A 15,801-nucleotide genomic window follows, 5' to 3' on the forward strand; every position below is an offset into this window, starting at 1 on the left:
CAGCGACATTCCTATGTCAGATTGCCAGATCTGCAGCGCCCGATAGACGGATCGGGCAAAAATATACTCTCGGCCTTCGGCGCCGCGAGTCAGCTTCTATACGACTATCGATTTCTAAACTAAATCGCTTAAGCTAACCGTTGTTAAGAACGTGAGACGAATTATGTGAGATCATCAGACGTTATATATTTTACAAAATTTTGCGGGTTCGTGTACAACGCTTGCGAATACTATCTAGGAATGTATAGAGAGTCTGATTCACGCGTCGCACCGAAATTGTATTGAATGCTGAAGTTGCGGGGATCGCCCGCGGCCAGTTTATTTTTACTCGCTGTATATTCGTGGACATGTTTCTGTCTAAAAAATACATGACTAAAAAGCTTCTGCATGAGCGAACGGGAATCGTCGTCGTTTAACATATATATTGCGAGATAGCATTCCTTCTGGAACTCACAGCATCAATTCTTTCGGCGACCGAAGGCGGCGCGGAAGAGTTTCCTCAATCGGCTGCCAAAGCCTCTCTTCTTCTTCTTCGCTGTCGCTTCGTTGAACGTTTTTCGCTTCTCCGCGTCGTTGATGGGTAGTATCTGATCCGCGGTCGTGATGCCGTCGTCGCGCGACGGTTTCAACGACGATAACGAGTTTGACCCGCGTTTCTCAATCTGAACTTCCTCGAGGGCGACTTCCCTCGAGGTGGACGCCACGTGGTGACTCGAGTGAGACCTCAGTTCTTCGTCGTGCTTCAGTTCGATGACGCGGAAGCGGCCGATTGATTCGCTACCTCGAAGAGTCTTCATTGTCATCTCGTGTGTGTCGCCAGGATTGCTCTCGATAGTCCTAATGAATTGCTCTTCCTTCTCCTCGCAAACGACAACGTGTTCCTTGCTGATCGACTCTAAAGGAGCATCGTCTTCGGAGTAGGCTGAGACCGCCTTGTTCTCCAGATCTTCGATCAGCTGCTGTAACAGACCGACGGACACGTTGGTAGCCTCGTTGGCCACTTCGCCTTCTTTCTTCTTCCGTACCATCTTCACCGACTCCGTCAGTTCGGTCGGTGGCTCAAAGATCGCCGCGTGTACAATCTGATGCGTGTCACCTTGACCTCGGGTCGTGCGCTGAGTTTCGGCAACGTCGGTTGTCGGATTCGTGAGCGGCGCGTCGTCGTTGCGTGCGACGCATTTTACCTGTTTAAGCGAGGACAAGCGCGTGAGTAAACCCTCTTATCTTAACACGCAAGGTTTAGTCGCGTGTGGAATTAATATGATACAAATGCGGCACTAGAGTCAACCGCAAATGTGTTGCAAGACCTGTCGCACATGAGTGCTCTGCAATTGCAGCTATACGGCTCACGCATAAGCTAGAGGCGACTGTGATGAAATAAACACATACAAAATTCAATGTTAACTTTAACTTAATTTCTTATAAAATTCAAAATTAAAACAAGTACATTTCTTTAATATTTTAATATAAAAAAGGTGCGATTGCAATTTTACTTGATCATAGAACTGCTGAAGCTAGCGCAATAACCTTCTTTTAGAAATAAATTATCTTGACGACTTAAAAAAATAGTATATGTAAAAAAATAATTTGATATTGTATTATTCGACTTATTAAAAATTTTATTCTTTGAAATTTTTTGTATTTTTATTACTTTTCCTCCCTCTCTCCCCTTCTCTTTTCTTAAATAACTATAATCTTTATGTAATTGATTATAATAGAATAATTACGTCTTGGAAAGTTGGTGTTACCTCTATAGCTACATCCAATTACCTGTTTTTCCAACGCTAACAATGAAGGCGGAAGTACATAGCGCGAATCTCCGATCCGTATGTCGCGCAAATCGCGCACTATCTTCGCGATCAAGTCTATCTCTTCATCCTTGCTGTAATTCACGTGCGTACGTTCGTTCGCTTGTTGTCTACCGTATACATATTCCGAATGAGCATATTCTGATATTCCGCCTGTTTCCTCATTGACGTGCTGTTCCCAGGATTTTCCTAATAACAGTGTTTATCGCGTATATATTATTAGCGTCTAATAGGGATAATTATACGCGTCTGCCCGTAGTTATCTTCGCGAAATACATGTCAATCGCAATGATGCTGTAGCGAAACAGCATCGTGAAATGGCGTTTATCAATGAACAACATCGTATACGCATACAACAACGTCTCTATTCATTATTCAATCCGCCGTTACATTCGCGAAAAGTACAGACGAGCTTGCACCTTACCATCCTCTGCATCGCGATCTATAACGTCCAGAACTTCTATCATTATCTTGTCTAGCAGTCCTCTCGCGAATGCCTCTGCCATGATTTGAGGCATTCTCGCAAAAGGCAACCTCTTCCACCGCGCCGGTTCTGAATGCTGAATGTTCTGATGGGATATGCTAAACAGTCACTTGTTATTAGTTGTTATATTTTCGCGAGCATAGACTCGATGTTGATCACGATTGCGATTATTCACAATGCGACGCTTTTTCCCGCGTAGATGGTGCTTTGTTCATTGTATAGAAGGTGATGCTCTTGTATATTTAATATTTCTGCAAAATAATTTACAATTAATAAAGCACGACATTTTCTGTAATATCTTTACGTTTTAAATTACCATCAATAATGGAGAGATACAAAAATGTTATATACAAAGATTTAACTTAATGTTAAAACTTGAGATAATTATATTAAATTTTGCATGTGCATTACATAAATAGTTATTGTATTCATATGTTTAATTTATTTGTCTGTTAATTTATTTATTCTGTCTACTGTATATTTATATAATGATGCTACCAGACATCATTAAATTATGTGCATTAAATAAATAGTTATTGTATTCATATATGTTTAATTTATTTGTATTCTGTCTACTGTATATATTTTTATATAACAGATTTATGATGCTGTGTGTGTCAGACATCAGTGATCATAAAGCCATGCGGAATTTATGAGCGAAACATTTAAATGGCAAATTTCATGTTAATCTTATCAAATTTTATTTATAACCTATGTATGTTATGTAACTGTATACAACTTCGATAAGACTATCTTGTAATATAACCGAACGTTAATTATCCAAATTTGATTACAATAGAAGATGCATCATTTTCCATGACCCATTTCGATGAATAAATATACAGCATAATTGGTAACAAAACTACTTGTCAAACTTCACATAATAATGCATTTAATAGTTATTTATCAAAAATGTAATCTTAAACATGTAAATAATAATGCTCATCTTCCGCTAGAAAAATCAATATAGAAGAAAATGCGTCATCGCGAAAAGTTCTTTCTGCGACTGCTGCATATCATTGAATATGGATTACAATGATTTATGGAAAGTAATGATAGTTCCATCGGTTACATCCCAAGCCACATTTTCGAATAGTACAATAGTACCTTCGACGAGAACTTTAAGTACCATAAGTGAGCGAGAAAGTAAACTAGATTTTTGTCTTTTCGATGGAAATAAAAACAAAAAAGATACATACAGAAATGCTGAAAGATCGGAAATTACATCTTCACCACTTACCTGTCACGATTATTCACCGCGCTCTTTCAAGTCGGATAAGCCGATTTCTACATTACACGGAAATAAGAAAGAATCACACGATCGAACGAAGGATAAAGTAAATAAGGAAGATATACATTCTCAAATATGTAACGACACGAATAATGCATCAGTTGCACCTTTCATCGAGCTAGGAGCGATTTATAAAATCCTCGACTTTATTACAGACTCTGATTCTCGAGTTTCCTTGCTGACTAATAATTGCTGTAACGAAATTTTGCGAGCGTTACAATGTTTGTTAGCTCAGCGTCATAAGAAATTAGAGGATCTCCTTTCAAACGATTCTTCTTTGCACAGATGTGAACATTGCGGGGTAATCAGTTGCATACTAGAATCGCACCCTACTATCAAAAAACTTAAAAGAAATAGGACAAAAACCAGACTCAATGATGAAGCTACAGTTGCCGAACGCGATTGTATCAATAATAATCAGAATAATGAGAAATCAGAAATTTTAATAAGTTCTCCAAATTTAATAAATAATGTGCAATCAAGAATCAATGACTCTAAAGTGAACAATCAAACTGAATATACAGACAAATTGAGCGAAATTGAATTATTGCCAACTAAAGAACATTCTTTCGTAATTAAGAAATGTGTCAAAAGATCAAATGAAGCTAATAATATATCTGTTACGAAAGCCAGTATTAATCCCACAATTAAAAATAAATTTTATCCCGATAATAATGCTATTAAAAGATTATATATTACGAATTTGGAAATAGAGAGAAAGAATAAAAGATACGAATGCAATAGTGCTGAACGAAATAATCCTGATAAGTGTGAATCTTCAAATGCGATAAAAGCCTACGCCAGTATCGACAGGGAAGAAGTCGTGAGAGAGATTTTATATGAACCTAAATCGCAAATCGATGATTCGTTGGCAAGAGATCGACGTTCTAATATCCAAGCTTCGCAACAACCGCTCGACAAACGCGGCGATATTTATCCGGTTGTCGACACGGTGAAATATTTGGCACGTGGTCAATTTACGGAGTTAGACGAGAAAGAGAACGAACTTCTTTCGAAATTGCAAGAAAAACGCTGTACTCGCCCGGACGACGCAAGAGACGGACGGAGTTCCGTCTTGTATGGCAGTCGAGAGGATTATTCGCAACGTGACGCGGGATTTTGGTTGTTCGACGAATCGGGACATTTGCCGAGAATAGACAATAGCAGAGAGAACGTTAACTTCCCTGCAAATGTTTCGCGATATTCTCACGCGGTAGAAAAGACGAAAACGGATAACTGGTCTAATCACATGGAGAAGGATTCTCTTGAAGATTGCGCTCTTCAGGAGCAAAGAAGAGAAAGCGACGCTACTATCTTTAGCTCGTCATCCGTTGAGAATTTGATGTACGGATCTCTAAATAGGAAATATGAGATAAATAATATAGACGACAAAGACGTCAATCGAGGTCGCCAATTAGTTTCATCAAGACCCTCTCTAGATATCGCTCGACATGTCAGAGCTCAAATTGCGAAAGACAGACATTCCGGTAATGCAAAAGAATCAATAGGCGAGCTATATACACATGAGTCAAATATTTTAGTTCGATTATCGCCAGAAACACGAAGAAAAATTTGTCATTTAATCAAAACAATTGTATCGGATAGGGATTCGACATTTTTTTACAAAAAATATTTAATAAACAACATGCTAAATGGCAAAAAGTTACTGCATTCTAAATCCGCGGACGCCGCATTTGCTCATTTCAATAAGACAGACAATGAGATAAGAAATATTTGCGCGGATGATTGTGTTCCAACTAAATTGTCTGACTTGTCAGAAGGTAAAGATCGTTCGGTTAAAAGGCAAGGTAATTTTGTAAATTTACGTAACCAGAATCTGAATAGATCCAAGAATTCCGTCAAGATTTATCACGAGAATACGACTTCCGTTTCTGCAGATAATCCTAGAAATAAAATCATACGACAAATTATTTACAAGGATGCGTCACTAAAAAACATCGTTGGAAAAAACAATGAATATACGATGGCAGAAATGTTGTCAATTTATCGTAAAATTCTCGAGAACAGTAGAGATATGGACTGGGAAAATTTTCGGGAGTTTGTCGAAGTTCTTCATCCTAACGAAAAAGAATTATGGCGCAACGTTTGTAGAATCATCAGTGAAGAAGCGAGCAGAATAAGTGGCGATACAGATGACAATACAGAAATATGTATAGAAATCAGTCCGGTGAATCCTGAAGAGACTCCGAAAACAGGTGAAGTAATGACGAGTGCGCGGGAAATCGTGTTCGAGTTGGATATGACGTTAAAGAACGTCGAGAATTTTTCCAACAAAAGAATCGCCGAAGAGCGTCTTGACACACATAAGAATGCTGAAGATGTTATGGATTGGAGCAACGGCGGGCGGTGGAAAAGGATTTCAAAGTAAACTCGTTAGTTAAGTTCCAATATGTATATCTGAAAATAAATCAGTCGATCTCATTTAAATTTATCTCTTTTATCTTTTATATCCTCTTCATTTTTTTTTTTTTTATATTATCGTATATTACATCTCAGCTTTAATCCAACGTATATTTCAGCTTAGCTTTAATCCAACTTTAATGGTGCAAAAGCTGCAATATCTTAACGTGAAAAGCAAATTATCGGTTGGTATCCCCCGGATCAATCTATCACAATCTAACGGTACACACCCTGAAACGAAGGGTAAATAACGCGTTCTTCGCCAGTCATTGCTCCCCAGGAAGATGGCCTCGCCCATCGTTATATCGGGCGTTGCTCGAGTAAACGGCTAGATGGGCTAGGTGGGTAAATGGGTTGATAGGAACGTGGCGCGACGCAGCACAACGTGGCGCGCTGCAAAGGGGTGGCTCGCGCCTCCCGTACGGGGTGGTCCAGCAGCAGATTCCTGGGCTGATCGATGGAACGACCGGCGCATTGGATTTTCCGAGAGTCGCACGCGCATTCACCATCCTTCTCGCGAGGACGTGTGGACGCGTAGACCGCGAGGTCCCCCTTCAGTTACACGCTATTCCGGCGCCGGAGTGCATACCTGCGTCGCGCAGGATATCCACAGGGAATGACGGAAGTGTGTTACTAGGCCGAGTGGCACGTGATATTCTCTCTTCTCGGTGCGGCGCTACCCTTCGACGACGTCATGCCCGGCGTCGGCGTTTTCCGGCGGCTGCGTCCAACGCGCGCCGACAATATTGCGCGATAAGTGTGCCTTTTTACGGCGAAGAATGAATTTCCCTCGTAAGACAGGGATAAGTGTGTAAATTTTGTGTGGGAGACAAGATCGGTTTTTATCTTGGTTCTCGATTCTCGCGAGCGTACAGTTCCGACGTTTCTCCAATCGAGGATTGATCCACTCTGGCTGATGGAGCGTTGTTGTCTACCGAGGGTGTGTGCAAGACATAGGCGTATTAGCGGTTGAAATTGGAAGGATCTGTTCTGTGAGGTGAGACGCGTAGTTGCGATGGCAGCACTAACGATTGGACTGATTATTATCATGTTTGTTTAATTAAGCTGCACAATCTCATTCGAGATCTCAAAATGTTTTAGTAACATTTGAAGCAATCATGGATAAACGGGGATCTATGGATGGAGGAACGCAGGAGTATCCGTTGCCTATTCCAGTTCAGATGTTCCTTTGGCGTCATATAAGGTCAGCTGATTAAAGAGAATTTTTTATTATTTTTCCTCCAAAAAAACAGCAGCGTGCCTATATCTATCTTAAAATAAGTGTGGTTTATTTTATTATTTTTCAGGCCATTTATTCGAGCTAAACTAGGAAAACTTCACGAAGCATCTTGCACGGTAATTGATTCAATATTTTAAATCGTTCTTAAACTATAAGAAAAAGAAATTGTTAAATATTATTAAAGACACTTGAGCCACAATCATAAAACGTGAAAATGTACTGCGAACAAGATTCGTCAAAATGATCGATCAAACGAAATACCCGCGATCGCTTCTTCTCGATATTAATATAGTCCCTTGTTTCTAATATGTATTATCGATTCTGAGACATCGATCCAGCCAGGCGGATATTTTTGTGAATATAAAACTGCTTTTATACCCTACTATACGGAAGGATACCCTTCCTTCCGGTTGCCGGTTTCCGCTTTCCGTAATCGTCTTTGTCAAAATCGCTGTGTGCTTTTTGTTCAGCCTGCTTCATATGTTTACCAGTGTGAGTCTATTCTACTTCGTGGCTTCAATATATCTTGAATAACAATATATATATCTTGTAAAGATTAAATCATTATGTCATCATAACGCTTATTGTTCTTTTAAGAGTGACGTGAAATTAATTACGATATTAATTCACGATATTTTGCTTTTACATCGTGTATACATATGTTTACAAAACTATTTACAGACAATAAACTATGGAAGATCTCATCCCAGAGAGGTAGCAGAGTGACGTCAAATGACGTATTAATAACGTCTTAATGATGTTTCTAACGTCAATAAAACGTCATTAAGACGTCTTTAGACGTCGTCCTGCTACCTGGGATGGCTTATAATATCATATGCATTATAAGTGATATTTATTCCTACTCTTCTTAGATTAAAGAAAAACACAATATTTTCTTGTATATACTTAATGGACATACTCTATCTCTTTTCCTAGCTATCCTGTATATCTTTAATTTGCGTTAAACCTTAAGAGCATATTGGTCCTTATCTGTAAGGATTTTGTACGAAAGCAATTGGTGATTTAATACAATATGCACAATTATAGATAACCCTCGAATAACGTAATTAATTATTTGCGTGTTACTAAAAATCGTGTTACATGAGACCTAGAATTCATACAATTTTGGAGATCACGTTCCGTGCTATTGAAAACCGTTAAAATTGAGCGTTTTGTTCTAAGGGATTATTATTTTAAAAAAACTTTTAAAAAGTAAGGTTGTCACATTTTTTACTGTGCTATTCGGAGACTTCATGCAATAGTTCAAGTATACCGTGTTATTCAAGAGTCTCCTGTAATTGTTTCCACCCGTCAGTCCTAAGTTATGCAATACCTGCTTTACTTGCACTAATAAAATGTCCTGTCCACACGGCCGCCTCCACGTGTCACCTGCAGTTCTGTCAACACGCGCCAGGCCATCATGTAAGTTGGCTCGCCCGTTTAATATCTGCCTGTGAGCTTGCACACAAAACTGCTCTCGTTTCCGATATATTGAATCCTGTGGTTTTATCATCCTTGCATTTCTCGCTATATGTTCGTTCTCCTGTAATCAGACAGAGAGAATGTAGATGTACTGCATTGATTCTCTACAGCACAACCTGAAATAAACATTACATATAACAATACATTACATATAATGTAGTCAAACTTAGTTATATGTTTAATATTAAAAAAGTACATCCCAATTTTTTTATTTTAACATAGATTGATCCCCGATGATAATTTTTAGATAAATTTGTAATATTTACGTTGTTGTACTGAAAGTTAGTACACCCACATTGTCATAATCGAGTATTAATATCAGTATTTGCATCAACTGATACAGATATTATCTGCAGATCAAACAATCTACATCACACGATTACATAATAATTTGTTATTCATTAAATATAATAATGTTTCACCTAGTTTTGCTTGTAAACTGTCACACAAAATTAATTATTTAAAGCGTTAATTAATTTTTTCATTTTCTGATTAAATGTTTGTCTATTTCCAAAATGCTTGCACAGGAAATGAAGGAAGCGTGCACGGTCAGTATATGTATTTTCTAGAAAATATAAAAAATATGTAATAACTATTTAGGCCCAGTTCCACAAATGTCGTTTAAGTAACTTTTAACCTTAGATCAACTTACTCTTCGTTTCTTTCTAACGTCCCTACGAAGAGACTAGTTAACCTATGATTAAAAGTTAATCGACATTTGTGAAATTGGGCCTTATAAATTATATTTGTTTAAGAAAGGGTACATACCATAGACGTAATTATTTCAATAAACTTGCAAAATATATAGACTGCGAAGACATTGCACACACACACAGGGACGCTTTCCTTTTCTAATTGTGTCCTAACCTAAATGTCAGAAAAAAAAGTGTCTCTGCAAGGTTATCTTCTGTCCTTCAGATCTTGCCGGAAACTCCAATGGGAATGCTCAATAAAAAGAATGTTAAAACTTTCATTAAAGTACTTCTTTCTTTTTTCCATAGTGCCTTGAAAGAGTTTTAGTGCAGGATCTTCATAATGATCTGACACCCTCGTTGAGCGAGATATTAAGAAGCGTACCACGCTGGCGTTTGATTCAAGCCGCTCTTCCTTACGTTCTCCATGCTACGGCCAGTCTCTTACACAATAGGTGAGTCATACTTGAATATCGTGTAATCTTCAGACTACTTTTTTGAATTTTTTTCACGCAACAAGTCGTTGCCATTTTAATCTTTTATAGGAAGGATTTTCAGACCCTCGGCACGATGGAAACGACTCTTCTTTATATTCTTCACTGGATACTCTTGGATTCGGCTGAAGAGTGCGCCGAGAACGAGCCCGATCAGTCAAATCCTTTTTTCTACTTGTTTCCGATACCCACCATGACTGTAAGTTATTGAAGTCTCTCCGCTTCTCTATGCGGTTTGATGGAACATAGATTGCGGAAATAACAGGTCTCTTGCTTTTAGCTCTTCGTTTATCTATTTGCACCTTTGTGCAATCACTTAAAGGACATTGACTTCAAGACGAATTTACGATTGGAGAATGGCCTAAAAGTATGGTCTGCCATGTACGAATGCCGACATCCAGAGGCAACATGTTTCACGGCGCATTGTCGTGCTAAACCGCGCATTTATTGGAGTCAATCTTTTAAATCTGCCAAGCCTCACATATTGTCGGATGATGTTTTTGTTGGAGGAAGTGAGTTTATTTTAATTAATTAAACAGATCTGTATGTTTCTGAATATATTTATAATATATGTATTTCTCTACAAATTGCATTATACGATATTGTTAATATTTAATGGTACTGTCATATTTAATGATATCATCATATTTAACCCAATATATCTTTTTTCATCTATTAACTTTTTTTTATTAAACATTGTTTAGATGTCGAAAGTCCACCTAGCCAATCAACTTCGGATCAAAGTGCTCCGCCACCTTCGAAAGTAATTGAAGAAGATGTAAGTTTACAATCCAAGATAAGCGTTATTAAAGTTTTGTAATTATATGAAAAGTGATTTTTGTAAAAATAACAGCAGCAGAGTACTTGGCTGTCGTCACCAAAGGATACGGTTTTCCCGGAAACGATCCCCGAGGAAAGCTCTGGCGCGGAGGACGAGCACGTGGTAAATTTATATGACTAGGATAAACATTAATCTTGAATTATTCGACAAATGATATATATTTTAAAATATTTTTCATTGTCACAGGTAATATTTAGATTACCATCTTTGAGTGAATCAGAGATAATGCCTGACGGGGTAAAAGAAGTTTCCACCATATTTGCAGTGAGTTACACGAGGTAATGTCTCGAGGCTGAGCGCAGAGCAAATAATATTTTTGTGGCTACCGCAGGGCGAGGCCAGCATCTTTCACGTCGCGATGGGCAGGACAACGAGCTCCTCGAGATCTACGATAGAACAGTTTACGATAGAGCAAGTCACGGCAATTTCTGGATTGGACACGTGCAAACAGTATCATGAAAAAGCTACGAAAACCGGGTCAGTTAAGTTTCACGACTATAACTTTCATTTAATCGAACTAAATGTATAAGATAAGATGATTAAGAAGAAAAACTGTCGTGCCTAAATATCTTCCTGATTAGAGGTACGGACAAGGAGAAAGAGGAAAAAATTTCTAAAACGGAGAAGGAAACGCAAGAAACTTCGAAAACACGCGGAAGTTTCTCGGTGCAACGTCAATCTGCTGAGGCAACTACAACCGAGCACACCGCCAGTTCTACGATCATCGATTCGGACGTTCGCGCGGCAACCTTTCTGGACGTGGCCACTTTGAGATGCCTGTTCGTACCTCAATGGCAGGAGGAAGGTGTTCATTGGGCTCTTCAATTTTTCTACTACCGGTCAGTTATCTCGTGCGAATTAGAATCAATGTTACTTTGTGAACGCTTGATGTTCCAACAATTTTAATACACACGGAGTATTTACCATAATATAAATATTAATATAAAAAGGATTTTGACAAATGTAAAGATATAGATAAGGATTCTAAAATAATTCTTATACGTTTAGGTCTTCTTAGACGTCGCTATATTAAGATAATTCCCATATTTATAAAATAAACATGTAAAAAATTGAGCAGTTATTTTGACGAATATATGGTTCTGTATTGTAGGCTACGAAGAATCAATGAAGAAACCTCAGTGCAACAGATGCCGCGTCGCCGGAGCAATTCCTTGCCCATACCGAAAATCGAAGTCTCGATTTATCAGAGCCCCGAGAGTAAAAAGAAGGACGTATCGAAGGACTTAATAGAGGTGCCCGACCCGCGCGACACTTCTTTGGTAGCGAGTACGTATTCGTGATGATTTTTGCCATCTCAAAATAGATCCTTTTTCTTCTTCTGTGTAGACTTGGTCACATTTTTAGAATTGTACGCGAAGTCCATGAAAGCGAATCGCGACATACCAGACGTGCCAGCGAGAAAACGAAGAAGCGCATGAAGATGGCCGATCTCAAGGTTTTTGTGGAAACAAAACTTCTCTCGAAATCGGAGAAGGCACTTGAGAAAATTGGCCAGGATGAACCCAAGATGTTGTTCGAGCAGGTAAGTGACTGTTTCAGTTTTTTGATATTATTAGTAATAGAAAAATATAATAATTTTATCTTATATATCTGTATAAATTATAATCGAATCTATCCATAAATTTCTTATATGGTCCTTATCTGTAGAGTGTCTCTTTAAATTTTTATCTAAAAGTTAAAAGATCTATTGTTAATATATACTGTATTAATTATTCATTTCTAACATTAATTTTTAGGAACGTCATACAAGTCTTGATACTGGAGAAGATCATTTGACCTCGAGACGAACCTCGGCCAGTTCAAAGATTTTTGAGGCGAAGGACATCGATTACATGAAGCATCCTACAAATCTAATCAAAGGGAAGAGTATGCCGAGTTTAAGGTAGGCGCTGTTAGCTTCATCGGAGAAAGATAACAATAAAGAACTTCGACATTACATTATTTTTTTTTTCTTTATTACTTTTGATCGTTTTCGTTTGCACGTAAATACAGGCGTTTCGTCGTTATTCTAACTTACGTAATACGTAACTTACGTATTACTTTTTTAATTTACTGCAAATAAAGGTTTTACATAATTTTGTGCAATTTTAGTTCTGAATAAACTTGAGACAATTATACGTCGTGTATTTAAGCGCGCACATATTTTTGTAGGCTAGTTTAAGAAGTTAATTATATCTATATCTTTAATTGTGTGATAACAATAATAGCCAAGAGGGATGTAGTTGTGCTTAGACTGCAATAAGAGACGAACGTTTAGAGCAAGAATTTACGAGTATATAGAGGAGAATCAATATTGGATGATATATAAATACTTATTTGTGTGCAGAATATTTCAAAAATTTTTAATGCTATTTTTATAATCGAATATTACGATTGAATTTTGGTATATGTATTTCACAATCGTTATTATATTTATTATGAAAATTTAAATACAAAATTTTATAAAAAATTTTGATCCAACATTGACTATCTCGAACGATATTTTCGACCATAAATCGGGCGAATAATGCATACATTTAGATTTCTTTATAACTCCTTCGTATTTATAGCGTATATTTTTTAGAATTAAATACAGTCCAGTATATATATATATATTTTTTTGCTAAAATAGTACCAATGTGCGTTAATTGAAGCAATTTGTGCTATGTATTGAAATTAGCTTGATATATGGTCTAAGAATGTAGCTCATGTTCTCCGACAATTAATCCAGCGCTTAAATATCGATAAGCCTATCGTTATACTTATGCGTAATGGACTTTCTCTGTGTGTGTCTCTTTTCTCTCTCTCGTTCGCCCTTTCACCCCGAACTCGTGCTCAGCTGCTTGATTAACGAGCTGACCGCGGGAGGGTAAGTCATCAACGTCATTCGGAGGAAGTTCCGTACTGCAGCTCGGTTCACACGCTTCTTTTACGAGCTTCCTGCTTTCGGTAGGGCGCACTTTTACTCCTTAATAAACACACCGAAATTCAGTCGCATCGGCACATCGGCAAGAATCCATGAAGGCACACGAGGCACATTACCAAACCCGCTCCGTATATTACTGACAAATCTTATCCACAATAATTTTTTAATGATTGTTTCAGTGTTTCTGTTACATAACAGTTTTAATAATAATTTATGTTTTGTTGATTCTGTACACAAAATCTTTCTCTTTCTCATTCTTTCTCTTTTAATCCTTTTAATATACATATATATACATATATATAATATACATATGTAATAATAATTTTTTAATTCTTGAAATCAATGACTTTTTGTTTATGACATCTCTATTTTAATTACATGTATATAATGTGTACTACACTACATTAAAATTATATCGTGCACTAAAATTAAAATTACTTATCAAAGTTAATAACTTTCCTCTTATATTGCTTTTAATCTATTGCTTTATATTCCAGCATAGTCCTGTAATAGATATATAAATAAGAAGATTACATTGTAGAAACATCCTCATGTTTTACATATTTGTGCATGTCGTATAATGAGATACATTAGAAATCGAATAACGTTGCCCTTTGATCTTTTAATTTAAATTGCTGTTACGAGAATTAATATATTTTTTGTTTATTAATAAACAAATAAAAATCTGGTCTCGTCTCTTCTAATTTATTCAAATGAATTGATACAACATTCCCAAAATGTGTAACAGTTTAGTATTTTAAGTTTTAAGATTTGTTTCAAGTATACTTACACACACACACAAAAGATAAAAACAAATATCTATTAATATTAATCCATTTTCTACAAAAATTTCATCAACTTCAACACTTATGTTAGTACATGTACTAACATAAGTGTTAGATTTTAATATTTATGTTATTTTTTATGACTGGAGTTTTCTTGTTGCTTCACACACACATCTATTTGAAAATTTTTAAATATATTTTTTGTTCTAATTACATAATAATTTTTAATCTGTAAGACTTGTACTCATTACCGTATGGGCAACGTTGAAAAGTCGTTAAAAATCATCGTGCATGTGTCGACGGAATCGCAGGCGCACGATCGTAGATCGAGATAATAGAGACGAGATCATAGTGCTTGACTAGGGCTCACTTTGGCAAATAGCATGAGGATATTCGAAACAACACAAATCAAATTGGATTTCTGACCCATGCTGTTTTATAGGTACCTCGGCGATACTCGCATCGAGAGAAAACAGAGTCGGTTTTACAGTCAATCCTACACCGCGCCGAACCCTATTATCACCGTCACGGAACACACGCCAACTCCATCCCCCGATTACATGAAGCGTCAGGTAAAGAAACCTGCCATTTTCTGCGAAGTACGATCGCACGATAACATAAAGTCAGAACGGTGTTCTCAAATTGATTTCTTTCTTATCCCATGTGTACAGGATACAATTTAATTAATAGCATGATTGTTGCTAATTATTCTTGAAATTATTATAATAACTACTGTTTTTATTATTGTTGAGCACTTGGCTATTTCCTCTTCAGGGATCCATCGACAGTCAATTAGATGTTATCAGCGTCCAAGGCCCAGGTCGTTTGTGTTCCGAGAGAAAACCTAGTCTCACGAGGTCCCAGACGGACTCTAACATCACTTACATGAGCGACGAGGTGCCGGAAGCTCCGGGCTCCGCGTGTTACATCACCAAGGAGGGTGATGTTGATCTTCAAGTCGTCTTGAAGGTATAATTGCAAAATATGATTGCGTCTTCTCAGTTCTTTGAATTTTTCATGCGCATTTTGTCATGTCTAGGCGATACACTTCGTTGCTTTGCGAGATAACACCACCTGCACGCCGCGAGTTTGCGAGATTATGCTGAACTTGATGGAACTCTTGATGGACATGGGGGTGATGAAGCATTGCCTTCGAGAGGAAGCCGTCGGCAGTAACGCAGGCAATGAAATTAGATTAATCAGATAATTATAGTATTAAGAATGCAATAGCGTTTTAGTAGCAATTTTATATCTTTAAATAATTTCTTTTTTTGTGTTCTTTTTTTTAAAAACGAGGGTAAAATAAAAGATCTTTTAATTTGTAATCACGTTCATTT

General features: G+C 37.3%; 3 protein-coding genes across 10 annotated transcripts in view; 2 read left to right on the forward strand and 1 right to left on the reverse strand.

The window, feature by feature from the left end:
* Positions 1–9,695, reverse strand: LOC143895231 (uncharacterized). 4 transcript variants are annotated; one of them, XM_077402221.1, is made up of 5 exons: positions 9,495–9,695; positions 8,578–8,787; positions 2,233–2,543; positions 1,771–1,997; positions 1–1,184 (listed from the first exon to the last, which is right to left on the reverse strand). In XM_077402221.1, the coding sequence occupies exons 3-5, from the start codon at positions 2,324–2,326 to the stop codon at positions 459–461; spliced, it is 1,047 nt and encodes a 348-aa protein (XP_077258347.1). In that variant the 5' UTR covers positions 2,327–2,543; positions 8,578–8,787; positions 9,495–9,695; the 3' UTR covers positions 1–458. The 4 variants fall into 4 exon arrangements, with proteins under 4 accessions (XP_077258347.1, XP_077258348.1, XP_077258346.1 ...); XM_077402222.1 differs by lacking the exons at positions 8,578–8,787; positions 9,495–9,695 and adding an exon at positions 6,594–6,713; XM_077402220.1 differs by lacking the exons at positions 8,578–8,787; positions 9,495–9,695 and adding an exon at positions 6,235–6,407.
* Positions 2,802–6,966, forward strand: LOC143895224 (uncharacterized). The gene has a single exon (XM_077402203.1). The coding sequence runs from the start codon at positions 3,318–3,320 to the stop codon at positions 5,970–5,972; it is 2,655 nt and encodes an 884-aa protein (XP_077258329.1). The 5' UTR covers positions 2,802–3,317; the 3' UTR covers positions 5,973–6,966.
* Positions 6,592–15,801, forward strand: part of Unc80 (unc80, NALCN channel complex subunit) — a 25,552-nt gene continuing 16,342 nt past the window's right edge. For 3 of the 5 annotated variants that reach the window (XM_077402195.1, XM_077402196.1, XM_077402197.1), the window contains exons 1-20: positions 6,592–7,001; positions 7,106–7,208; positions 7,312–7,360; positions 8,640–8,666; positions 9,254–9,274; positions 9,728–9,873; positions 9,964–10,111; positions 10,193–10,424; positions 10,617–10,690; positions 10,766–10,855; positions 10,940–11,017; positions 11,085–11,230; positions 11,335–11,592; positions 11,865–12,040; positions 12,133–12,296; positions 12,511–12,656; positions 13,593–13,622; positions 14,907–15,036; positions 15,239–15,433; positions 15,504–15,645. In XM_077402195.1, coding sequence (XP_077258321.1) covers positions 7,123–7,208; positions 7,312–7,360; positions 8,640–8,666; positions 9,254–9,274; positions 9,728–9,873; positions 9,964–10,111; positions 10,193–10,424; positions 10,617–10,690; positions 10,766–10,855; positions 10,940–11,017; positions 11,085–11,230; positions 11,335–11,592; positions 11,865–12,040; positions 12,133–12,296; positions 12,511–12,656; positions 13,593–13,622; positions 14,907–15,036; positions 15,239–15,433; positions 15,504–15,645 — 2,338 coding nt within the window. In that variant the 5' untranslated portion in view covers positions 6,592–7,001; positions 7,106–7,122. The remainder of the gene's footprint in view (positions 7,002–7,105; positions 7,209–7,311; positions 7,361–8,639; positions 8,667–9,253; positions 9,275–9,727; positions 9,874–9,963; positions 10,112–10,192; positions 10,425–10,616; positions 10,691–10,765; positions 10,856–10,939; positions 11,018–11,084; positions 11,231–11,334; positions 11,593–11,864; positions 12,041–12,132; positions 12,297–12,510; positions 12,657–13,592; positions 13,623–14,906; positions 15,037–15,238; positions 15,434–15,503; positions 15,646–15,801) is intronic. The other 2 variants (XM_077402198.1, XM_077402199.1) reach the window with 2 other exon arrangements.

Source organism: Temnothorax americanus, unplaced genomic scaffold (assembly GCF_048541705.1).
Source record: "Temnothorax americanus isolate GAGA-0224 unplaced genomic scaffold, ASM4854170v1 Scaffold15, whole genome shotgun sequence".
Classification (NCBI taxonomy): domain Eukaryota; kingdom Metazoa; phylum Arthropoda; class Insecta; order Hymenoptera; family Formicidae; genus Temnothorax; species Temnothorax americanus.

Bases quoted from the DNA above. Each gene is read 5' to 3' on its own strand.
- LOC143895231 (XM_077402221.1), bottom strand. From the start codon at position 2,326: ATGCCTCAAATCATGGCAGAGGCATTCGCGAGAGGACTGCTAGACAAG. The intron at 1,998-2,232 runs GTAAGGTGCAAG...CACTGTTATTAG, and splicing joins AGATCGCGATGCAGAGGATG to GAAAATCCTGGGAACAGCAC. The intron at 1,185-1,770 runs GTAATTGGATGT...TCGCTTAAACAG, and splicing joins TGTTAGCGTTGGAAAAACAG to GTAAAATGCGTCGCACGCAA.
- LOC143895224 (XM_077402203.1), top strand. From the start codon at position 3,318: ATGGATTACAATGATTTATGGAAAGTAATGATAGTTCCATCGGTTACA.